Raw genomic sequence first — 26,838 nt, forward strand, 5'->3', positions numbered from 1 at the left:
AATGAGGGGTGTGGGAGGGTGCTCTGGGCTGGTGCTGCAGGCTCTGGGGTGGGGTTGTGGGTGAGGGGTTTGGGGCGCAGGAGGGGGGCTCTGGGTTTGGGGGGGCTCAGGGCTGGGGCAAGGAGTTGGGGTGTGGGAGGGGGTCAGAGCTCTGGGCTGGGGGTGCAGGCTCTTAGATGGGGCCAGGGATGAGGGATTTGGGGTGGGCTCAGGGCTGGGGTGCAGGATTACCTCGGGCGGCTCCCGGTCAGTGGTGCAGTGGGGGGGCTAAGGCAGGTTTCACGCCTGTCCTGGCACTGCGGACTGCGCTATGCCCCGGAAGTGGCCAGCAGCAGGTCCGGCTCCTAGGCGGAGGCGTGCAAGTAGCTTGGAGCAGCTCTTGCCCACAGGCACCGCCGCCCCCCCGCAACGGATTCCCAGCCAATGGGAGTGTAGCACCGGTGATTAGGGCAGGGGCAGCGCACAGAGCCCTGTGGCCCCCCTGCCTAGGAGCCAGACCTGCTGCTGGCCGTTTCCAGGGTGTAGCACAGTGTCAGAACAGATAGGGGATATCTGGGCAGCACCACTGACAGGACTTTTAATGGCCCCGTCGGCAGTGCTGACCAGAGCCGCCGCGACCCAGTGCCTTACATTCCGCGACCCAGTACTGGGTCGTGACCCACAGTTTGAAAACCACTGCCTTAGAAACAAGGATATTCCACCAGAGAAGTAGACTGCATCATGGAATGGACCACCCAAATACCCCAAGAGAACCTGCTTCAATATCAGAAAAAAAACTGCTGACCACACACTCCTAGTTGTCACCTATCATCCCACATAGGAAAGCATATGGGGTATCAAACAAGCAATAACAACCCATACTTGATGAGGACCATATCCTGAAAGAAATCCTTCCCAAATCCCCTCTCCAGAGGTAAGTTCCCCACAGACCAGGACACACAAACTCAAAATGGTACCAGACCCTGCCATAACAGATACAAAAAACCTACAGACATATCTCCACTGGTATGATGTTCAACACCCACCACAACATACCCTTCAATATCCACGGGTTCTACACATTACTATTACAACATGTGGTGTACCATATCCAGTGCATTAAATGTCCCTTTAATTCAGTGGGGGAAATGAGACAATCACTATGCTCCTGAAAGAACTCAGAAAAATAAAAAAGACAAAAACACCATATCACCTCTGGACGAACGCTTCTCAAAAAACCATCACTCCATAGCTGTACAACACCTTCAGAAGATGAGCCTGGGAACTTAAATCCAAAATTCTGCTAGACACCAAAAGTCATGGACACTGTTATAAGAAGCCATAAACCCAATCTGTAACCAACTAACCCCCTTTGTCTTATGACTATGGCCCTACCAAATTCAGGGTCCATTATGGTCAATTTCACAGCCAGAGGGTTTTAAAATTGGTCAATGTCACAATTTCAGATGTTCATATCTGAAATTTCACAGTGTTGTAACCATAGGGGTCCCAACCCAAAATGGGATCGTGGGGGGGTTGCAAAGTTGTTGGGGGATCCAAGATTGCCACCCTCACTTCTGTGCTGCCTAGGTAGCAGCTTCCGAGATTCTTGCAGTTAGAGGAGGTTCTGGGAGGTGAAGGTGGGTAGAATCTCCCCTATGTCGCTAGGAGCATCTCAGCCGGGGGCTCCTAGTCCAGGCCAGTGACAGATTAAGGAAGTCCCAAGTCCAGCCAGTGTAGTGCGAGAACCTGCTCCAGCACAGAAGAGAGGGCGTACCACCCTCATTTCTGTGCTGCCTCTGGAGGTGGATCTGATCTCCCCACCAAGAGCAGCCATTCAGGGGAAGGACAAGTCCTGTCCCTCCCCAGTATGGCTGGACTAGCAGCTAGGAGCCACAGGCTCCCAGCAGCAGGGGAGATCAGATTGCACAGGGAAAGGCTGATTTCAGATCGTGAATTTGGTAGGGCCTTACCTATGACTGTAGAGGTGTTAACTGGCCATTTTGTCTTAAATGGTCTTATTTTAACTGATCCCCCTTTGTATCTAGCTGTAACACTCTGAGTACCTTTCCCAGACCTGAAGAAGAGCTCTGTGTAGGTCAAAAGCTTGGTCTCTTTCACTATCCGAGGAAGATAAAATAAAAGTTATTACCTCACCTATCCGGTCTCTCTAATATCAAGAGTGCTTGTGCTTTTGGCTATTTTCTACTACAATGTTTATTTGCTACTGCTGATGTTTCAGGGCTTGTCTACACTGGCACTTTACAGTGCTGCAACTTTCTTGCTCCGGGGTATGAAAAAACACCCCCTTGAGCACTGAACGTTTCAGCGTTGTGAAGTGCCAGTGTAGACAGTGATCCCAGGGCAGGTAGCTACTCCCCTCATAGAGGTGATTATTTTATAGCGCTGGGAGAGCTCTCTCCCAGCACTATGCTGTGACTACATAGCCATGTTAAAGCGCTGCTATGGCATTGCTAGTGAAGACATGCCCTCAGTGAAGACAAATTCCCAGTGTAGTGCTTTTGTTTAGCTTTCCTTTGCTCACAGTATAGTCAGATTACATGTTTTCTTGAACTACAAACTATCAGTTTGAAATGTCCTCCATTCCATTCATTTTTTAAAAACAAGGTTCTTACCTCTGTCTGCTATTCTTTTCATCAACTGATGTTCTCCCCATTTAACAAGATACTTAAGAATATCTTGTTCACTTGCCTACAATAAAGAAAGGGAACACAATGCATACTTAGTTTATTAACAATGCGTTGCATGGGAACCACTGAACATACAAATATTTCTCAAAAAACTTAACTGAGTCACCTCACAACAAAAGCATATTCACATTAGCCTTCATTCTACTGTACCACTATTGATTCAAGTACTTTGTAGTAAAACTGATAGCTAAACTTAGGAAAAGATAGAGTAGGAATATCTAGCTTTAGGTTCTGCTATACAATATACGTTTCCCAAAGCAATACAGTTTGCAAAGAACCTGGTGTAATTCATCTAATCTACAAAGTGACTATTTAAAAAAACAAAAATAAATCCTCCTCAAACCTGCTAACGCTGTTTGGTTTTTTTCATTATGATTTTACAAGTGTCTGCCCCCACTGCCTTCTCTCTTTTAGGAGTTTGTAAAGTTTTTTTAAAAAATATTGTTTCTAGAGTTAAAAAAAAATCTCCATTTTTAATAAATTCTATTCATAAAAAGTTCTGGAACTCACCTGTGCCACATGCTCCACCCTTTTCTTCTCAGCAATCTAGAGTTACCACTGGGCCGGTATTTTTACCAGTTGCCAGGGAAATAATTTAATCTGCCCCCACCCCCTTTTTTTTTTTTTTTTTTAAAAAAAAAGCAGGATCTAAAGCTTTCCATCATCATCACAATACACTGGGGGGAGAAGTGGGGAAAGATATCTAATGCTAAAACTTTGTGCCCAGTAGGGCCATCAATCGCAGTTAACTCAAGTGATTAACTCAAAACAAATTAACTCGATTACAAATATTAATTGTGATTAATCACAGTTTTAATCGCACTATTAAACAATAATAGAATACCAATTTAAGTATATTATGAATATTTTTGGATGTTTTTCTACATTTTCAAGTATATTGATTTCAATTACAACACAAAACAGTCTATAGTGCTCACTTTATATTATTTTTTATTACAAATATTTGCACTGTAATAAAGATAAGCAAAACGAATAATATTTTTCAATTCACCTCATACAATTACTGTAGTGCAGTCTTTATTGTGAAAGTGCAACTTACAAACGTAGATTTGTTTTGGTTACATAACTGCACTCAAAAATAAAAAACAGTGTAAAACTTTAGAGCCTAAAAGTCCACTCAGTCCTATTTCAGCCAATTGCTCAAACAAGTTTGGTTACATTTGTAGGAGATAATGCTGCCCGCTTCTTGTTTATGTCTCCTAAAAGTGAGAACAGGCATTTGCATGGCACTGTTGTGTCGAAAGATATTTATGTGCCAGATACGCTAAAGATTCATATGTCCCTTTATGCTTCAACCATGATTCCAGAAGATATGCATCCATGCTGATGACAGGTTCTGCTCGTTAACAATCCAAAGCAGAGCAGACCAATGTATGTTCATTTTCATGACTGGAGTCAGATGCCACCAGCAGAAGGTTGATTTTTTTATTTATTTATTTATTTTTGGTGGTGGTGGTTCGGGTTCTGTAGTTTCTGCATCAGTGTTTTGTTCTTTTAAGACTTCTGAAAGCATGCTCCACACCTTGTCCCTCTCAGATTTTGTTTGGCACTTCAGATTCTTAAATCTTAGGTCAAGCGCTGTAGCTATTTTTAGAAATCTCACAGTGATACCTTCTTTGCATTTTGTCAAAATCTGCAGTGACAGTGTTCGTAAATCAAACAACATGTGTTGGGTCATAATCCGAGACTGCTATAACATGAAATTTATGTCAGAATGCGAGTAAAACAGAGCAGGGGACATACAATTCTTCCCCAAGGAGTTCAGTCACAAATTTAATTAATGCACTATTTTTTTAACGATCATCATCAGCATGGAAGCATGTCCTCTGGAATGGTGGCTGAAGCATGAAGGGGCATATGAATGTTTAGCATATCTGGCACGTAAATACTTTGCTACACCATCTACAAAAGTGACATGCGAACACCTGTTCTCACTTTCAGGTGACGTTGTAAATAAGAAGCAGGCAGCAGTATCTCCCGTAAATGTAAACAAATTTGTTTGTCTTAGCAATTGGCTGAAGAAGGTCTGAGGTGGACTTGTAGGTGCTAAAGTTTTACATAACTGCACTAAAAACCAAAACAATCTAATAAAAACAATTCTACATTTGTAAGTTACACTTTCATGATAGAGATTGCAGTACAGTACTTGTATGAGGTGAACTGAAAAATACTATTTCTTTTATCATTTTTACAGTGCAAATATTAGTAACAAAAAATAATAAAGTGAGCACTGTACACTTTGTATTCTGTGTTGTAATAGAAATCAATATATTTGAAAATGAAGAAAACCAAAAATATTTAATCAATTTCAGTTGGTATTCTAGTGTTTAACAGTGTGATTAATCAAAATTAATTTTTTAATCAGTTAATTTTTTTGAGTTAATTGCGTGAGTTAACTGCGATCAATAGCCCTACTCACAATTAATTGCGATTAATTTTTCAAAATTGTTTGACAGCTCTAGTGTCCAGCTAAAGATGCTGCAGTGTTCCCACTTCCGCAGTTTAAAAAAAGAAAATTATGTTATCAACCTTATGTGTGTTCCCTCTCTAGATACTATAAGTGGCTGCTGAAGGGGGGTTTGTGAAGTTACCTTGTGGTTGGAGTTGCAGCAGGCTTGCCTTGTGAGGTGGGGATGCATTTATTTTGCATTTCAAAGGTGGTAACCCTATAACAATCCTATATATTACTTTGTAAAAATATAATTTTCTTAGTATGTCCCCAGTTACAGACATGAACATGATCTTCAAAAACAAGTTTTGTAAGCTTAAAAGGGAAAATTGTGTCTTATCAGTGAATTTTTATTCTAGAACCCTCCATGTCAGACAGACTTCACAGTGGACATTCCCTGTCTCCAGGGGAACTAGGAACAGACCAGATCTTTGCTCAGAGCCTGAATTTAGGATTACCCCACAGAAGGAACTCTCCAGAATTATAGCTTCCAAAGCTGAAGAATACTAATTATATAGAAGTTCAAAAGCACTATTCAACTCAAACCATTTGAAGTATTGTTGTGACATGAAATTTAGGGATTTCCTGGAGAAACACATTCTTCCCTTTCAAAGTGATTAAGAGAGCAATAGCAAGAAAATACCCTGGACATATTCCAACCTTCCAAAGGATAGTCCTAGAATGAAAATTCACAAGTAACAGAATTTTACCTCTCTCAGTCCCCTTTCTGTCAGTCTTCACAGTGGGATGCAGAAAGCCATCCCTAGGAAGGGAGCAAGGATTCAATTTACCCACACAGGATTGAAGATGAACTTGTGGGTTACTGGGGCATCCTGGTCTGGAACATCTTTGCTACCAAACGTTGCATCAGGAGGACTGAAGATGTCAACATAGTGTTTGAGAAAGTGTGGGTGGGAGGTCTCATCATAACACACGTGATCTCTTTGCCCATTAAATGGCTGCTGTTTTCACAGAATGCATGGTAGTGAGAGGAGTTTTACCCCCTGTAAGCTCTGTTCACATCTAACATGAATTTTACTTCCCTAGGATGTTTGGATTCATCTAGAAGGACAATATCACCACTTATTACAGGTGGAAGTGGGGACGGAGGCCTGGCTAGTAATGGAACCACCATGTTTGAAGTGAAGCATGGCAAGCTCTAAAAGCCCCTGGGAAAGAAGGTGGTGAATAGGCAAGATAGTTTTAGTGAGAAGAGGAAGGGACATACAAACTGAAGCTGAAGGTTGGTTTTATTAGGATTTGTATTGCACAGATCAAGATCATGACAGGAATCTTCACATTGTGAGAGATTTGTTAAGATTGGTGATACTCAGGAATCTGTTATGTGACAATGATTAGGAATGGGTTTCTTACAGTGAAATATGCCTGCAGTCACTGACTTGTCTTTCCAAGCAGTTTTGGCCTTGATCCCCATGGTTGGGGAATCTTGTAAAAACACTACAATATCCTTTGCTTCAGCCGACTTGGCCCCTGTCTCTTTCTTGTAATGCCAATATCTAAACCTCAAGTGATATATACAGAGACAAAATTTGTAAATTTCCTCTAAGATGCTAGTACAATATTTATCACCATTTTAGAACAAGTGACCATAGTTCCTCTCTCTCAGCTTCCCAGCTGATGGGTTAGGCAGCACTGGATGCACTTAAAGGCTAGATGGTCAACAGCATTCCCTCAGTTCTAAGTGTGTCTTGCTGAGCTGGCAGACCTTAACTTTCCTTCTTGGTGTAGAACCCCGAGGAACAGAGTGAACATGGACAGGACATGAGCAAAGCTGCTTCTCCAAAGAGTGCTGAAGGTTTTTTGCCTTTTTAGAAACATACCCCATGTGTCTGAAGAATCATCTGCTAAAAATGAAGGAGTGAGCGTGATGGTCCATCGCATGAGACAGGGTATACTCCATGTCTTCTCCTTGGGCCACCCAGCCCCTCTGAAGTCATATGAGTCTAGATATATTTCTACATGCAATCTGGGACCTGCACTGATGACCAGATTCTCTGGACTTTACATCTGGTAACTTAAATAATATTAAGAACCAGTTCACTATGAGATTATAGATCTGGATAAAGATCTATATATACTGATTTGTTGCAATTCATGGTTGGAAACAAAGCAAGAATTGTGCTGGGTGTTAACACAAGACCCACTACCCCAGGAACTGACTCAGTTTATTTTAGGAGGCATGTGCTAACTTTTGGCAAATAAGACACAATCTTCTATCTCTTTTCTGAAATAAAGGTGGTCTTGGAAAATAGAAGATGTCCACATTTTGTGAAGGCTGTAACTGGCCCTTCCACTTGTTCATTCAAAGTCATGTTTCTAGAGACTTGGTGATGGCTTCTGGGCCCTGCATAACATGATGAGAAGCCAGTTGGACAATGGTAGACATAAATCCCTTTTGCTTGAAGGAAGGGATGATATGGCATTTGTGAATAATCATGCAGAAGTTGCAAGTCCAAAAGGGGACTATACTATATTGAAAATGCTTGTTGTAACAGAAGCCAAAGTATCTTTGAGTGACTCTCCCCAATCATATATTCACTAGATTCCAGGAGTTTGTTTTCATATTCTGAAACTCTGGGAAGATAATTCTGTAATGATAGATTTCAGTATTTCCATTTGGAATGTATATCTCCTTGTAGAGCTAAGACCTGAGATCTTAAATGGGCTGCATTGTTTTATTTTGTACCACAGACAATTGTGTGACTGTACCAAAATGTGTCTCTCTCCATGGAACTGGTGCTACTGTTCCAATGAGCACGAGATGGACTATTGCAACCTGCATCATTTGATGCTAACAAAGATCTTAATCATGTTGGTATATTTTAATTTACTTTGGGGAAAGAATCAACTTGCCTCTGGAGCAATGAGTGAGTTCTACTGCATACAGTTCTCAGATTTTCTCAAGCCTCCTTTTCTGAAGTGGTCCACTCCCAGGAAAGGGCCAATCCTGAAGCACTGCTCAGAGACCTTGACCCATTCCTACTGGGAGCTGGTTTCACTGTGGCCTGTTTGAGTCCATTGGTGTGGATCTTGCCCATACTCCAGCTGGGAGCTGGGTTCCTTCGGCCTGTTTTCTCCATCTGCCATTTCTGAGGGTGGGAAAGGGAGAAGAGATGCTGTCCTTCAAATCCTTCTCAGAAAGCCAAACACATTTTTCTGCTTTTCTTTTGTAGTTTTGAGGAATACCTGGAAGCCACTGAAGAAACCAAGACATTAGTTAAACGTCTTTTGAAAGCTCTGCTAAGGATGGAGACCTGGAGACTATTGTGTCTGTTACTTGGAGGCAGAGAATTCTGGAGAGTTCTTCCTGAGGTGCGGTTCTAAGCCCAGGCTCAGAGAAAAAGATCTGGTCTGCCCCCAGTTGCCCTGGGGACTGGGAACACCCAATGTAAAGACTGACATGACAGATTTGTGCTGCAGAACTGAAGCTTCTAGGACATGGCCTGGATAGTTTCACTCTTAAGTTCTTAAATTTTGCCCCATAGTTACAACCTTTCTTCTAAGACAAAGGTGTTAGAGAGGCAGGCCATTAGCATAACTGCTTCAGCATATCTCCCAAGTCGCAGAAGCTTACTAACTAGGGCTGGTCAGAAAACAAGAATTCATTTAAGGGGGTGAGGAGAGGTTTTGACATTTGTTTTTGTTCCACATCAAAAGACATTTCTTACTTACACACATATAGGGCACTTATCTCTGATGTGGGAGACTCAGATTTAAGTCCCTGCTCTGCCTAATTCAGAGAGAGATCTGAACCTGGTTTTAAAACATCCCAGGAAAATGCCCTAATCAGTCAACTATACAGTGAGTCTCTCTCTAGTTTTGACCAGAAATTCCATCCTACACACGAGAAATCTTCAAATTGAAACCAATATGTTTCAGCAAAAAAGTCTTAGTTTTAACAAATTGGCATTTTCTGATGAAAAACATTGTCAAAAGACATCCAACCAGCTCTGTTACTCATGGATCACTTGTGTGGCGCAGTATGGCCATTACTCTTTGCCTATTGTCTATTTCTAGGATGCCAAGGGCCAAACTACAAGAACTAGCAGTCTGGGACCATGAGAAAATGCCAATAAATCATGATTAAGAATGAACTTTCATCAAGCCATAGAAGTTACAGAAGTTATTCCAGGATCTACAGCACATCACTATGAAATTATGAGGAGCTTTGGCTTGAATCAGCAGACTCTAAATGAGAAGGGAAGAAAGGACACAGAGGCTAAATGCATTGCTGGCTGAATTTCACTGCCACAGAATGGCACTTATGTCATTCGGAGTCTAGATTTAGCTCACACATTCAGCCACACTGCAAACATAATTACTTTGAGAGGAAAGAGAAAACAGACAGGTGGGAAAGTACAAAAATAAAGGTTCATCTGAGTGACTACTCTTTAGGTATGTCTGTGTTACCCGCCGCATTGGTAGGCAGCCATCGATCCAGCGGGGGTCGATTTATCGTGTCTAGTCTAGACATGATAATCAACCCCCCGATCACTCCCCCTTTGACTTCTGTACTCCACCACCGTGAGAGGTGCAGGCGGAGTCGACGGGGGAGTGGCAGCAGTCAATTCACCACAGTGAAGACACCACAGTGAGTAGGTCTAAGCACGTCGACTTCAGCTACTTTATTCACGTAGGTGAAGTTGCGTAACCCAGATTGATCCCTCCCCCCCCCCAGTGTAGAGCAGGCTGTAGTTGTTTAAAAAGGTGATTTGGAAAGGAAAGATGTGGGCTGATGCCACCCATGATAATTTTTTCCACTTGTTGAAAGAAGTTCAAAGTCATTAGAAGTTCATAGTTTTCCAGGCTACACAGAACCTGATAAGTGGAAAACTAGTGAAATGGCCACATCACAGGAGTTGAAGAATGAAAGAAGAGACTTTTATTAAGACTCTTCAAATCAATTTTGTTAGTTTTTGTTAACATCTAATTTAAATTACTAATGAACATTTTAGAGAAAGGCCATATATTATGGTTTCAAAACTTCTGCCCCTTCAATAGAAGTGTAAGAGCAAACAGTATACATCCTCACAGAAGATCAGTGTAATCATCAATATTTCTAAGGTAAAAAATAAGCAGTATGTTTAAACACAAACCAAAATAATGCTTGCACACAGTTTACACATCAAAGTAGCAAAACTGAGACTGCAATTTCCATAAAAACTTAAACAGGCAAGGCAAAAGTTTAACCTAGAACTGTTTCATTTAAAATAATTCACAGCTGTGGACTACTCTTAGACTTTCAAGCAATAGTTTATACAGCCAGTTTAAGTTAGGTTAAAAGTCAAGAAAACAAAGTACTTTCCTTAATCAGTTCCTCTACTGTGGTTTTTGTGTATACATGAGTTAAAGAGAAAGCTTTATTCCGCGCACACAAATGCACAAGAATATTAATATCTATTCTTCCCATTTAGGAAGATTTAAGATTTTATTCACTCTGAATGCTTCTGCTAAATGTAAAATACAGCTTCAAAACATAATTAACTACTTTTGGAAGGAGGAGATTAAACATTTACCTGTAAATAGTCAGACTGGATAGCAGTCAGCAGGTGGTCCTTGCTCAGTTCATAAAAGACATCTGAAGTCATGACCTGGGTAAACTCCTCACAGAGGAAATGCAATGCTTGGCGGTATACCCACTTGGAGCCATACGGCTGAGAACTCCACTTGAGAATGGCAATTAAAGTGTCTAGTGAGATGCTCTCAGCAATAATATCCTCACAGCCTACAAAAACAAAACAGAGCAGCAAGACTACTAGAGGCAGTTTAATACTTAAGGAGAACACGCACCTAAATCTGTACCTAAGGTCTTATACGGCTCCCATCACTGCATAAATCTAAATAAAACTAGAAGAGCCCTGTAGACAAAGATTGGAAAGGGTCAAACTATGGAGTTCTGAGTACATTTAAAAACATTTATAACCGTGTTTCAGCATTCTGATGTATGCAGTCATTCAAACTGAATCTTCTTAAAGCCAAACAGAACTATAATTTTGTTCATCTGCTTGTGTGCTCTAATAGAAAGAGGAGGTTACCTGTAACTGGAGGTGCTTTGATATGTGTGGTCCCTATCTGTATTCCACCAAGGCTTATGCGCATGCACCATGTGCCCGAAGCCAGAGCTTTTAAAAAGTAGTAATGTCTGTTGGTCTCCGCATGCACCCTTGTTTCACCTCATATCGACAGAGGTGATAAAGGGTGGGGCGGACCAACCGTGCCCTAGAATCATAGAATATCAGGGTTGGAAGGGACCTCAGGAGGTCATCTAGTCCAACCCCCTGCCCAAAGCAGGGCCAATCCCCAATTAAATCATCCCAGCCAGGGCTTTGTCAAGCCTGACTTTAAAAACTTCTAAGGAAGGAGATTCCACCACCTCCCTAGGTAACACATTCCACTGTTTCACCACCCTCTTAGTGAAAAAGTTTTTCCTAATATCCAACCGAAACCTCCCCCACTGCAATTTGAAACCATTACTCCTTGTTCTGTCATCAGCTACCACTGAGAACAGTCTAGAGCCATCCTCTTTAGAACCCCCTTTCAGGTAGTTGAAAGCAGCTATCAAATCCCCCCCTCATTCTTCTCTTCTGAAGACTAAACAATCCCAGTTCCTGAGCCTCTCCTCATAAGTCATGTATTCCAGTCCCCTAATCATTTTTGTTGCCCTCCGCTGGACTCTTTCCAATTTTTCCACATCCTTCTTGTAGCGTGGGGCCCAAAACTGGACACAGTACTCCAAATGAGGCCTCACCAATGTCGAATAGAGGGGAACGATCACGTCCCTCGATCTGCTGGCAATGCCCCTACTTATACATCCCAAAATGCCATTGGCCTTCTTGGCAACAAGGGCACACTGTTGACTCATATCCAGCTTCTCGTCCACTGTCACCCCTAGGTCCATTTCTGCAGAACTGCTGCCTAGCCATTCAGTCCCTAGTCTGTAGCGGTGCATTGGATTCTTCCGTCCTAAGTGCAGGACTCTCCACTTGTCCTTGTTGAACCTCATCAGATTTCTTTTGGCCCAATCCTCCAATTTGTCTAGGTCCCTCTGTATGCTATCCCTACCCTCCAGCGTATCTACCTCTCCTCCCAGTTTAATGTCATCTGCAAACTTGCTGAGGGTGCAATCCACACCATCCTCCAGATCATTAATGAAGATATTGAACAAAACCGGCCCCAGGACCGACCCTTAGGGCACTCCGCTTGATACCGGCTGCCAACTAGACATGGAGCCATTGATCACTACCCGTTGAGCCCGACAATCTAGCCAACTTTCTATCCACCTTAGAGTCCATTCATCCAGCCCATACTTCTTTAACTTGCTGGCAAGAATACTGTGGGAGACCGTGTCAAAAGCTTTGCTAAAGTCAAGGAACAACACATCCACTGCTTTCCCTTCATCCACAGGACCAGTTCTCTCATCATAGAAGGCAATTAGATTAGTCAGGCATGACTTGCCCTTGGTGAATCCATGCTGACTGTTCCTGATCACTTTCCTCTCCTCTAAGTGCTTCAGAATGGATTCCTTGAGGACATGCTCCATGATTTTTCCAGGGACAGAGGCGAGGCTGACTGGCCTGTAGTTCCCAGGATCCTCCTTCTTCCCTTTTTTAAAGATGGGCACTACATTAGCCTTTTTCCAGTCGTCGGGATTTCCCCCGATCGCCATGAGTTTTCAAAGATAATGGCCAATGGCTCTGCAATCACAGCCGCCAACTCCTTTAGCACTCTCGGATGCAACGCATCTGGCCCCATGGACTTGTGCATGTCCAGCTTTTCTAAACAGTCCCGAACCACTTCTTTCTCCACAGAGGGCTGGTCACCTCCTCCCCATGCTGTGCTACCCAGTGCAGTAGTCTGGGAGCTGACCTTGTTCGTGAAGACTAGGCAAAAAAAGCATTGAGTACATTAGCTTTTTCCACATCCTCTGTCACTAGGTTGCCTCCCTCATTCAGTAAGGGCCCACGCTTTCCTTGACTTTCTTCTTGTCATTCCTCTGCTGAAGAGTGCTGCTTTGGAAAGGCGGCAATAAAGCGTATGGGTTGGTTGAGGTGAAAACAGGAAACCACCTTTAGAAAAAAAACTTAGGATGTAAGCATGGGAAAACCTTGCCCTTATGTAATGTGGTGAAAGCGGGGTCTGCTATCAGCCCCCCATTTCGCCAACTCTTTTCGCAGAGATGGTAGCTATCAGGAAGGCAACCTTTATAGAGAGAAGAGAAAGAACAGGAGGCCAGATGTTTGAAGGGTGGCTTCATGAGTGCCATTAGGACAAGGTTACGGTCCCACTGCAGAGTGATGGGTTGGACAAGGGGATATGTTCACACAAGGCCCTTCCAGAACCTGACGGTCAATGGGTGAGTAAAAACTGTGTCCTTCCATAGAGGGTGTGGAAAACACTAATGGCTGTGACATGCACCTTGATGGAGCTGAGAGCGAGTCCTGATGCTTTTAGGGATAGGAGATAGTCCAGGAGGAGCAGAATGCCAGGTACCAGACTGTTGGGCTCAGAAGACTAAACGTTTCCATTTGGCCTGGTAGGATTGCCTCATGGACTCTTTCCTGCCACACTAGCGAAGATGCCCATCAACAAAATAGGTTCTTAGGTGAAGCATCTGCAGGTCTGAGTGTCTGATCCTGCCTCTGTGTTGAGTGAGGAGTTCTGAAATGTTGGTACCATGAGTGGATGATGCGGAGAAGAAGGGGAAACCAGAACTGGAGAGGCCAGAACAGGGTGATCAGAAGGACCCTCTCACTCTCCTGTCAAATCTTGTGAAGGACATGGGGCAGAAGCGGAGGGAGGGAAGGCATAATTGATCTGGTCCTATCAGTCAAGGACCAGAAATTGCCCTGGGAGCAGGCTCTGAGCATGCCCCTGGAACAGTACTGGGAGTATTTGGCGTTGGAGGCAATGAGATCCCTGGCCAAAAGCCACCAAAACGTCAAAAAACAAAAACGTCTGCAACTACTGAGTCATGTAGCTCCCATTCATAGTCAGTCACAAAGTTCCTGATGAGAGAATATGGAACTACATTCTGAGTCCCCAGGAGATAGGCTGCTGACAACAGGATACAGTGCACGATGCACTATTTCCAGAGGCGTACCACTTCTGCACAAAGTACTGGAGACCTCATACCCCTTTGCTTGCTTATGTAGTAAACTGTAGTGGTATTGTCCAACTTGAGAACATGACGGGAGTGGATGGATGGGAGAAAGACGTGACATGCTCGTTGTACTGCCCGATGCAGTAGGATGTTGATATGCAGCCTGTACTTCCAAGCAGTTCAAGTTCCTTGAGTCATGTGGGCACCCCATCCATCCAGCAATGCATCTGTAATGATCAGCATGCTTGGGGAGGATGGAAGGAAGGACATCCTGGAGCAAACCTAATTTGTGTTTGTCCAACACTGAAGGGAGGACAGTCAGAATGGCGTCCAAGGAATGGAGTGGAGAATGGGCTCTATAACCACAGTTGTAGACAGCAGAAACAACAATGGTATGGGCACAGTGCCACATGGCCAAGAAGGGAATGGCAAGCACTGATCAGAACTTAGTGGTTGGAAGTTAACAAAATGATCAGTTCCAGCCGGGTTCAGAACCGGTCCTCTGGCAGGTAAGCACATGCAGAGGTCATGTCAACCAATGACCTGTGCTCCAATGAACTCCAGGGACTGTATGAGAGCCAAAGTCAAATTTTTTGGTATTTCTTCTCCTCCTCTCCTCAGGGTGAGCATGATCAGCTGGGATGTTGACGCTTGAGTTCTTCATCTGGACCGTGCCATTAGCAACCAACTGTTCATGTAAGGTAAGATGAGGACTCAATGCCGGAGGTGGACCGCCACTACAGAGAAAACCTTGGTGAAGGTCCAGGGAGCAGTAGTGAGTCCAAATGGGAGAGCTCTGTATTGGAAGGGTCAAGGGCCCAGCATAAATCTCAGGGATCCATGCTGGTAGAAAGCTCAACACTGCACCCGCACCAGGGGGGTGACTGGTAAAAGTGGTGGGGCGCAAGGTGGCTCTTTACATGCACTCAGAAATAACTTACATGAAGATAGGGTGTTTTGTGCGGAGGACAGTGCCAAACAGACCTCTGGGTCTCAGGATGCTTTTAGGGAGGCTAATAGGCTCGCTGGTGGAAAACCTGGGAAGCTCTAGATCACTGTGCAGAAGATGGACGATAAAACTTTATAAATACCCAGCGACCGCAGAGTGGCTTTAGAGCATTTAAGTGAATGCAGGAAATCATCAGTTTCTGGTTGAAAAGGTGGGCTTCATCGAAGGGGAGGTCTTTTATTATGTTCTGAACCACTCTAGGGAAACCAGAGGAGTGTAATCAGGATTCCCTCCTCACAACAACCCCAGTAGCTACAGTGAGCAAAGATGTGTCTGTGGAATCTACCACAGTCTGTAGCATCATTTTGGTTACCAGTTTGCCTTCCTCCAGAACAGAGTGGAAGCGGGCATGACCCTGTTGGGCAGTTTGTCCACAAAGTCCTCTAACTGGCCATATTTCAAGAAGTCATATTTAGCCAGCAGTGCCAAGTAGTAAGAGATGCGGAACTGAAGGCTGGATGAGGAAAAGACCTTGCAATCTAGAAGGTCTAACCTCTTCTTGTCAGCTGGGTTGGAATGCATGTGCTGCTGCCTGTCTTGCTCTGAAGCAGCTTAGATAACCAAAAAATGTTGTGGAGGGTAAGAAAAACTCAGATCCCTTTGGGGTGGGAGTTCATGTGGTTGGGGTATGCCAGAAAGTGTGGGCTGGTTGGAGAATGGCATCGTTGATCAGTAGTGCCACTCTGGTTGGTATCGATGCATGCGGAATGTCCATCAACTGATGTTGACTGTCCTGCATCAACTCCAACAGAATGTGTAGAGTAGGTGCCACCCTCCCCAAGTGTTCCTGGAATTGGCAGTAGTCGTCGGGGGAGAAGACTATGTCGATGACTCAGCCGCATCAGGAGACAATGAGGGGAACCGCTCTGTATCCAGTAGTACTGTCAGACCCTGGCTAATTGGTGCATCCTCCAGTCCTGGTTCCAAATGTCAACTTGACGAAGGGTGGAGTGGCAAAATATGGGATTCCTCCCAGGTAGACCAGGATAGTTCTGAAGGCAGATATAGCCACCAAGAACCCCAGTACAGCCAGCCAGGCAGATCCTACAGCTGTTGTGGTTGTCCCAATGGAGCTGGGTATCAGTGACTCCTGTGCTGGGGCAGGGCAGGATAGTGCCACTGGGCTGGTGGAACTGTCATGTAATTCTGTCAATAGTACAGGAACGGTGGACCATGTGTACTGTCAAAGTCTTCCCACTCTGATGAAGAGTCAGATCCTTGTTCAAAGGGTGATGCCACTGGAGCTGGTGGAGTGGCGTGAGCCACAGGGGAGCATGCAGGAACATGACTTGAAGGCGGCATGCCTAACATAAGGGAGTGGGCCTGCTTAGGTTGTGAGTGCACCAGAAAATGCGGAGACCTCACTGCACCCAGGGCAATCAGTTCATGAGGGCTGGGAGTGGATTCAAACCTCTCTGGTATCAACAGCACAGGTTCCACAGACAGAACCGGAGCTGGAACGGGAGTGGAGGGCTTCCTCGGAAGCGACGACTCCTGGGACTTCAATGGCACCAATGCAGAGGAGGTACGCTGCTCCGAAACTGGGACCGATGGGTCTGGCTTCTGATGCAACTTCTTGTGCTTGCGGACCTTGGATCATGCTGCTTCTCTGTGACTGGAACTTGTGGACGATGCGGCATCTTTCTTAGGCCTTGAGGAAGATTTATTGACATGCTTATGCGCATGCTTCCTTGCCTCACAGTTAAGCCCCGGCACAGGCTCTGTAGTGCTGGTACCAGTGGAACCAAATTGGAACTCCATGGTAGGAGGTGAACTCCTTGAGTGCTCAGACTGATGTACCAGGGGGAAGGGGAGAGAGGATCTCCGGCCTGAGTCCAACTGTGGTGCTCTATGAGGTGCTTCTTGAGGCAGAGAACTTGGCCTTCCCAGGTACAGGCAGGGAAGGAGGAGGCAGATAAGGCACCTGGACATGACATGGGCTTCCCCCAAACAGTATAGGCAGAACTGGTGCTAATCACTGATCCAACGAGCAAAGGCAAGAAGCACAGATCTTGAACCTCATCTTCAGCATAATCATGTACTCAGGCTTGGTGCTGGGGGAAGGGAGGGAAGAAAAGGAAGGGGGCTGTTATAATTAAAAACTATTACAAAAACAGTAAAAGGCTAAGTGCAAGAATAAAACAGTGGTTTTTGCTAAGTTTGGGAAGTGCGTCACAAGGGATGGGAGAACAGCAGAAGCACCGACCATGCGGTGGTGAAAAGGAACTGAGCGTGCTGTCGGTCCACTCTGCCCTTTATTACCTCAGTCAGTACCATGAAGTGAAACAAGGGTGCATGCATGGACCAAGGGACACTACTACTCTTAAAAAGCTCCGGGTGGGCAGATGTGCATAACCGTCAGTGGAATACAACAGGGACGATCGTTTGACGAAGAAACTGTAGTTACTGAATTGAGATACTACACTATGGCTCCCTTTGGTTTAAAAACAAAACATTATCTGAAGTTTTATCAAAAACAATAAAATTCCTTACAAAATGTTTGCGTTTTGGATCACTACTGTTTACACTGATGATGCCACTCTTCTCAAACTGTAACCTGTTTTTATTAAGTACTTTCCATTTAGTTCTGCACATAAAACCAATCTTAATCTTTTTCCATTAACAACCAACTTCAGGTGCAAACCTGCAAATACTTACCACCAGGCACAGTACTTAATATCATGAGTAGCCCCAGGATTACTCATTATAGTAAATTTTATGTCCAAGTTGAATAAGCTGTAACCACTATTATCTTAAGAACATCTATGATGCTTTTAAAAATACCTTGAAATGGCATTGTCCTCAAAGTTAAAAGAGATGGTCAAAGTGTATGAAAAGCTTCTAGGAAATCAAATTAATACAGTAGAGTAACTGTAGGCAATATTACGCAGTTGAATGCTTTGCTATTTATCTTATAGATATTCCTGACAATCTTCTGCAATATCATCCCCTTTAAGGATGCATATTAAAACAAAAAAAAAATATTAAGAAATTGTTTTAAAATTATTTTCTATTACTGAATCTCACTGGTGGACTTCATTCTGTTCTATTATATATTAAAGATGTATAATATGGTAGCATCCAGAGTGCCTAATCCAGATCATGGCCCCTTTACGCTAGGAATTGTACAAGCACGAAGAGCTCATATGTTGACAAAGATAAGGTTGACAAAGCTGATCAGGGTATATTAATGAAATCAAAAAGATACAAACCACTATGAACAAAGGTGAAAAGTCAGTATAATGATACATAAACATTTTCTCCACTTCTGTTGTATCCAAAATGGTAGTAGATAGGTATCAAATATACAAGAGTAGTAAGATTTATATAACTCCCCAAATAAACATAGTGCTTTACAGACAAATTAAAGGAAGTCCCTACTACAAAGAGTTTACTTGGTTGTACACATGCTGGTTTCATTATTTTCATTTATAATTTGTTATTAAGACACCGTGTGAGATGCTTTCATCTGAAAAGACAGTCACTTCATTGAGCATTCTGGGGAGAGTTCTCAGTTTATGTAGTTGATGTTATGTGGGAAGAAACATGCAGGCACATGGGCTTCACATTGTGACCCACAGATAACAAAGCAAACTTATCTTCTGTTTTCTGGCAGGAGGGAGTCAGCTATAGGCAAGGACCTCCAGCTCCCAAGAACTTCACCTGGAGCCGTCAACCACAGTGCAACCATTTTTTGAGGGTGCCCTTGTCTCCGGAGAGAGACCAGCAGTATTTGAAAAGTGACTGAATATTGAGTGCCAACAGCAGTGTGCTCAGTGGATGGCCTCTTATTTTTTAATTCATTTCACCACACTGGTGCTACAAAGCCCAAGTCCATTGATTTTTGAGGCATAGTTCAAGGTCCATCTGTTCTTCTCAGGCCTTCCCTGAAGTAATAACCACTGGATTAACACAGTTTGTGTTTTAGAGGGCTGTGGTGGTTATAAGTGTCTTGTTGACTTAGGGTTGAGATTTCAAAAGCATCTAAAAAAGGAGTCAGGCTCTTTACTACTGAAAGCCCATGAAAGTTAGGCAACTAAAGGAATTCAGCGTCTTTGAAAATCTCAACCTCAGTTTTATTATCCTCCCCTGCTCTCCTCACCTCCCAAAAATGGCAACAAACAAATCTAGTGGTATCTCTGATGAGCAGATTTCTGTACATTTTAAATTTTAAACACTTAACTTGTTAAATTTTCAAACAAACACCTTCATTCTTTCTCGGTTGCCCCTTGCGCTTGGAAGGAGCTCCCCATAAGCAACTACAAAGTATTATCATCTAATCCCTCCTTAAAACTCTCCTTCTCAGTGATACCGAAAAAAAATTCAGAGTGTTAAGGCCGCTAGTGTCCTATGACCACTGCTGACTAATAATGTCTCATTGTCTCCTGGTTGTTTTCCATCTGTACGAACTGTTGTCTTGTTTTATATTTTTGAATGTAAGCTCTATGGGGTAAGGCGCATTTTTTGTTCTATTTATACAGCATCTATCACAAAGAGGTCCTGATCCAGGAGTCAGAGTTTATGCCCAGAAGGGATCACCAGATCATCCAGTCTGACCTGCATATCACAGGTCACCTACACACAAACATTAAACCCACCGACCAAAATATTCCAGCCCACAGGAGAGGAGATTATCATGTGCCACAGGCAGAGAACAGGAGGGACCAAGGTGCACTAGTGCCCAAGGCTCTGCAATGGCAGGAAATTGATTAAATGAAATATAGCCTGATGATCCCAACAAGTGACCTGCACCCTACATTACAGAGGAAGGTGAAAAAATCCCATTGTCACTGCCAATCTGACCTGGGGGAAGTTACTTTCTGACCGCACATATGGCAATCAGTCAGACACTGAGTATACAGGCAAGGACCAGTCAGCCTCAGAGTGAGAATGGTCGGTACCACCTCAGGACACTGAGTGGGGTGGGCTGGTGCTTATCCCCAACTGGGGCCATCCCCGATTGTTCAGGGGAAGGAGATTAAAACAATATATTTGGGGGAGTGGGAGAGAAATCCCTTCCTGACCTCTATAGGTTATCAGCTGAAGCATGAGATTTTAGGAACACAAGATATAAACCACAAGGGACTCCAAGGGCTGCAGAACCCTGCACCCCATCATTACAAACAGCCCTATCATAGCACTCATAAATATGTCCAACTCTCTCAAAACTAATTTGTCTGCACAACTTCTTTTGGGAGGCTGTTCCAGAACCTCACTCCTCTGAGAGTTAGAAACTTTCGTCTAATTTCCAGCTGGAATTTGTTCATAGATAGTTTATACCTATTTGTTCTTGTGCCAGAAGTATTCTTTAGCTTAAACAGCTATTCACCTCTCCAGTGTTTACCTTCCTGCCTCCCCATCCCCCACACCCAATGTATTTATAAAGAGCAATCATATCCTCTTCTCAACTTTTGTTCTGCCAGGCTGAACAAGCAAATCTCTTCCAGTTTCCGCTCCATTTCCCTGGTCATCCTAGTAGCTCTTCTCTGCACTTGTTCCAGTTTCAATTAATCTTTCTTGAACATGAGTGACCAGAATTGTACACAATATTCCAAATGAAGTCTTACCAGTGCCTTATACAATGGCATTAATACTTCTCTCTCTACTGGAAATGCATCATCACATTTGCCTTTTTTGCAGCCACATCACCCTGGTGATTCATAGTCATCCTGTGATCGACCAACATACCCATGTCTTTCTCCTCCTCAGTTGCTTTCAAATGATGAGCTCCCAGCTTACATTAGAAATTCTTATCAGACCCTAAGTGCATGACCTTGCACTTTGAATTTCATCCCATTTTTGTTATTCCAGTCTTCAACACTGAGGGTGAGTGGAATATTATTCAGGAAAACTTGGATGACCTTGATGATCCCTCCCAACTTGGTAGCGTCAGCAAATTTCATTAGCACATTCCTACTTTTTGTGCCACGCTAATTTATAAAAATATTAAATAAGATTGGTCCCAAGATCAGTCCTTGAGGAATTCCACTGGCAACCACCGTCTGGCCATTCACCTATCAGCATAACCCATTGCCATCTCCCTTTAGCCAGGTCCTTACACACCTCACAAATCTTGTGCTAATCCCCATCATCTAAAGTGTAACTAAATTTCCCATGCGGTTCCATGTAAAATGCTTTACCGAAGTCCAAGTATATTAGATCAACTGAATTTCCCTTATCTGAAAAAAACAGTTATCTCCTTAAAGAAGGAAATCAGGTTAGTCTGGCATGATCAATCTTTGGCAAACCCACCGTTGCATTATACCCCCTTTTCCGTTTGCCTTCATTAATTTAATTATTCTTTCACATAATTTGTTCTAAAGCCTTGTACACTACTGAGGTACAGACTAACATATCTAATTGCCTGGATTGCTCTTTTCCCCTTTTCTTAAATATGTGTATGACAGTAACTATTCACTAGTTATACGGTATCACTCCCAAATAGATAACAAGTACTTTTAATAAATATACATAAGAACATAAGAATGGCCATACTGGGTCAGACCAAAGGTTCATCTAGCCCAGTATCACTGTCTTCCAACAGTGGCCAATGCCCTGTGCCCCAGATGGAATGAACAGGTAATCATCAAGTGATCCATTCCCTGTCGCTCATTCCCAGCTTCTGGCAAACAGAGGCTAGGGACACCATCCCTGCCGATCCTGGCTAATAGCCATTGATGGGCCTATCCTATGAATTTATCTAGTTCTTTTTTGAATCCTGTTATAGATGGATTTATATAGATGCAATATGATATTTTCTGCCTTATCTCTCCCTTTCTTAATGATTCCCAACATTCTGTTTGCTTTTTGGACTGCCGCTGCACCTTGAGTGGATGTTTTCAGAGAACTATCCACAATGACTCCAAGATCTCTTTCTTGAGTGGTAACAGCTAATTTAGACCCCATCATTTTGTATATACAATTGGGATTATGTTTTCTAATGTTCATTACTTTGCATTTATCAACACTGTAGCTCTTCGCAGTCTGCCTGGGACTTAACTATCTTGAGTAGTTTTGTATCATCTGCAAATTTGCCACCTCACTGTTTACTCCTTTTTCCAGATCATTTATGAATATATTGAAGAGAACTGGTCCCAGTACAGATCCCTGAGGGACACAACTATTTACCTCTTTCCATTCTGAAAACTGACCACTTATTCCTACCCTTTGTTTCCTATCTTTTAACCAGTTACCAATCCATGAGAGGACCTTCCCTCTTATCCCACTACCACTTACTTTGCTTGAGAGCCTTTGGTGAGGGACCTTGTACTTAAGATTTTCAGAAAGCCTTTGACATTATATTCCCCCTTGTTCACATGCTTGTTGACCTCCTCAAAGAATACTAGCAGATTGGTGAGGCATGATTTCCCTTTACAAAAAACATGTTGATTCTTCCCCAACAAATTATGTTCATCTATGTGTCTGACAATTTTGTTCTTGACTATAGTTTCAACCAGTTTGCCTGGTACCAAAGTCAGGCTTACTGGCCTCTAATTGCCAGGATCACCTCTGGAGCTCTTTTTAAAAATTGATGTTGCATTAGCTATTCTCCAGTCATTTGGTACAGAAGCTGATTTAAATGTTACAGACTACAGTTAGTAGTTCTGCAATTTCATATTTGAATTCCTTCAGAACTCTTGGGTGAATACCATCTGGTCATGGTGACTTATTACTGTTTAAGTTTATCAATTTGTCATCTAATGTCACCTCAATCTGGGACAGTTCCTCAGATTTGTCACCTAAAAAGAATGGCTCAGGTTTGGGAATCTCCCTCACAACCTCAGCCATGAAGACCAATGGTGAAAATTAATTTAGTTTCTCCACAATGGCTTTATCGTCAGCACCACCATGTTGCACGATGGACACTTGACAAAATTACCATACTTAGTGACAGACATTTGGGGAGGTTATGTCATTCAATCATTCAATTTTTTGAGAAATTACTACAGACCTCAAAATTTTTACCACTGACATGTTGCTGACCCTTTAGCACTTGATCATCCAGTGGCCCCACTAGTTATTTAGCCGGCTTCCTGCTTCTGATGTACTTAAACATTTTGCTATTACTTTTTGAGTCTTTGGCTAGCTGTTCTTCAAACTCTTTTTTGACCTTCCTAATTATATTTTTACATTTCATTTGCCACAGTTTATGCTCCTTTCTATTGTCCTCACTAGATTTAACTTCCACTTTTTAAAGGATGCCTTTTTGCCTCTCCCTGCTTCTTTTACTTCGTTGTTTAGCCACAGTGCCACGTTCTTGGTTCTCTGTGTTTTTTAATTTGGGGTATACATTTAATTTAAGGCTCTATTATGGTGTCCTTTAAAAGTTTCCATGCAGCTGGCAGGGATTTCACTTTTTGCGCTGTACCTTTTAATTTCTGTTTCATTAACCGCCTCATTTTTGTGTAGCTCCCCTTTCTGAAATTAAATGCTACAGTGTTGGGCTGCTCTGGATATTTATATTATGGGATATTTATATTATGGTTTCTATTACCAAGAGTTCCAGCTATATTCAACTCTTGGACCACATCCTGTGCTCCACTTAGGACTAAATCAAGAATTGCCTCTCCTCTTGTGGATTCCAGGACTAGCTGCTCCAAAAAGCTCCAAGAAGGTGTCGAGAAACTTTCTCTCTGCATCCTGTCCTGAGGTGACATGTATCCAGTCAATATGTATCAATGACTGAATGACAGATACATGTATCCAGTCAAGTTGAAATCCCTCATTGTTATTATTATTATTATTATTGAGTTTTTATTTTAATGGCCTCTCTAATCTCCCTGAGCATTTCACAGTCACTATCAGCATCTTGGTCAGGTGGTCGGTAATATATCCCTACTGTTCTATGCTTACTATTAGAGCATGAAATTACTATCCATAGAGATTCTATGGTACAGTTTGGTTCATTTAAGATTTTTTACTTCATTTGATTCTACTCTTTCACATACAGTACCACTCCCCCACCAGCATGACCTGTTCTGTCCTTCTGATATATTTTGTACTCTGGTATTACTGTGTCCCATTAGTTATCCTCATTCCACTGAGTTTCTGTTATGCCTATTATATTAATATCCTCATTTAACACAAGGCACTCTAATTCACCCATCTTATTATTTAGACTTCTAGCACTGGTATATACCAGACAATCAATCTCATGTGCCAGCTCTTTCAGTGTTCTGGGATAGAAGTTATTCCCCCACACTCACCCAATTTGAATGCATTAAACCCTAAACAGCCCCCCGGTGCTGTAACGATATTAAAATAAGTGAAACTGCTAATAGCCAAGATGTACTTAGATAGGCTTCTGCAGATTGTCTTGGTGAACCCAAAAGATAGATCTTCATTATCCACCAGATAGCAGCCATATGCCATTGTAGAGCTCCAAGAGCCACTCAGCTCCTTAATGTTGACTGCCCCCTGGGATCATAAAGGGATACACTCATTGAAGCAGGTCAGTAGAATTAGAGTGGGAAATGACAACTGCATTTACTTTAGGACTGAATAGCCAGTGCTCATGGATACTTGGTTCCAGATTATGGTTTTCCAGAGGTTCTTGGTAGGTTGATGTCAGCATCTGAAATGGCACAGCCTATTTTAAACCAACTTTTAGATGGAAGTATGAACCAAGAGAACTTTTCCCAGGAACACTTTGGAAGATGGTGATGTTCTTTACAGAGGAAGTCTTAGCTTCTCTTATGGAATTTGTTGTAGGCATTTCAGTGCAAGGCGGCCGCATACACCTATAGGCCACAACATGGCTGAATGCTAAGAGAAGAACAGACTTTCACAAGAGGTATATCTGAGGACTCCTATGCCTCAACAAGTTAAATGTTGCCATCTTAGTCACTGGTGTCGGGCTCCCTGTAGAGTTTCAGGAAAGGGTGGTGCCTTCAGTGAGATAAGCACACTATTCCCAATGGTGACTTAGTGTGGTGAATCTCAGAGCTGTCTCCTGATTACAGTGAATAGAATTGCTGTCAGGAAGGCTAGAAGTAGATTTCTGCAAATTCAGTGCTCCTGCTCTCATAGTATTTGAAGATTTGTCTCCCCTCACCCTCTACAACTGCATGGGCCAAGCTTCAGTTTAGTATATATGGAAGGCCTACTTGGGGCATCGGCTGCTTCTAGGAGCAAGGCAAAAACAGACTGGACCCTGTAGTGAGAGCCTGTGGAAGAGGGAGTGCCAGATTCAAATATCCTCTATTCAAATTGGCTGCCCTCTATTTTACGGACACACCCTTCATTTATAGTGGTGATGTCCAAGGCACAGAAAAAAAATATTCTCTGAAAATGAAAGCTGTTAAATAAAAGTAATGACCAATTAAAACAGAGACCTACACACAAGCTCTTGAATGCTACTTACATTTGTGTAAGAGTTACAGTTGTCTTTCCTACATGTGCAGACCTGGGATTTTCAAAGGAACCTAATGAAGTTGGGTGCTTAATTCCCTTTAGATCCTTCAAAAATCCCATGTTAGATCTTTGAAGATTAACATTTAAAAGAAAGGCTATTTAAAAAGGAGGGGGTAAGCTGAAATCATTTGGGAAGTTTAGCTGTTAAAATACTTCATAGTGTGTTGCAAAATGTCATAAACCGGATCTTGGAGCTTAATTTGTATGGTTTAGAAGCCATTTTAACTACCATGAGATTTAATAATTTACATTTTAGTGAACTGCTATTTTAAAACCTTTTCCATTTTGATTTTAAATAAGAAGTTCTAGCAGAACTTGGCAATGAAAACCTATCAGCTCTGGGAGATGATTTATGATGGTATGTTTAGAAGAAGGATTAACTTTTCTAAACAAAACAGTCTGACTTCTTGAAGGAGTTTTTTATGAGGTGGGCTTGTTTTTTTGTTAGATTTCTTGTTGCATTCATTCTGTCCCTGCCAAATTGCACTGCAGGTTTTTGTGCAATCTGGTTATAAAGAGTCAGATTTGCAGGCAAAAAGACTATCCGATTATTCCAAAAATGTCCTGAAGTCTGAAAACTACATGAAAAGATTTTTGGTTCAAAGGAAATAAGCAGAGCTAAACACTCTGACATCACTCAAAAGGAAAGTCTCTTCTCAGAATCCTAAAGAGATTTATTTCAAAGTAAATGCTGTTCATATATTTTACACCTAACATTTGTTTTTGGAAAAAGATGACTACAGCTGTACTGTGCAAGACTGAAAATCTGCATTTCAGTGAGATTCTTATCACATACTTGTCTAGTCCTGAGAAGCTGAACAACATTACTAAAAAATGCAGAAAAGCAAAAGAATTGATCAACTGTCTTAAATTTTCTATTGAGATTGACAGGTGTATAGTGACCATATATATCACTGATTGGATGCAAGGCTCATTTGAAGTACAGAATAAAGGAAATGGTCCTTTCTCCAAAACAGAATGTGACAGAATACAGGCACATTAAATAATTCCTTGGTAAGCAAGGAAGTGTTAGGCAATAATGGAACTCTCTTTTGATTATCTAAAAAAATTGGTACATCTTGAACATTAGGCTATGGAAAGAGTCCAATTTAGTCTCTTTCCAGGCAGTCATATG

General features: G+C 42.5%; 1 protein-coding gene across 3 annotated transcripts in view; it reads right to left on the reverse strand.

The window, feature by feature from the left end:
- BTBD7 (BTB domain containing 7) overlaps positions 1-26,838 on the reverse strand; it is a 114,489-nt gene that overhangs the window by 23,852 nt on the left and 63,799 nt on the right. For all 3 annotated transcript variants that reach the window (XM_084632027.1, XM_084632025.1, XM_084632026.1), the window contains 2 exons: positions 10,698-10,906; positions 2,616-2,691 (listed from right to left, as the gene is read on the reverse strand). In XM_084632027.1, the coding sequence (XP_084488153.1) occupies positions 2,616-2,691; positions 10,698-10,906 (285 nt within the window). The remainder of the gene's footprint in view (positions 1-2,615; positions 2,692-10,697; positions 10,907-26,838) is intronic.

Source organism: Lepidochelys olivacea (genome assembly GCF_965140295.1).
Source record: "Lepidochelys olivacea isolate rLepOli2 genome assembly, chromosome: 6".
Taxonomy (NCBI): Eukaryota; Metazoa; Chordata; order Testudines; family Cheloniidae; genus Lepidochelys; species Lepidochelys olivacea.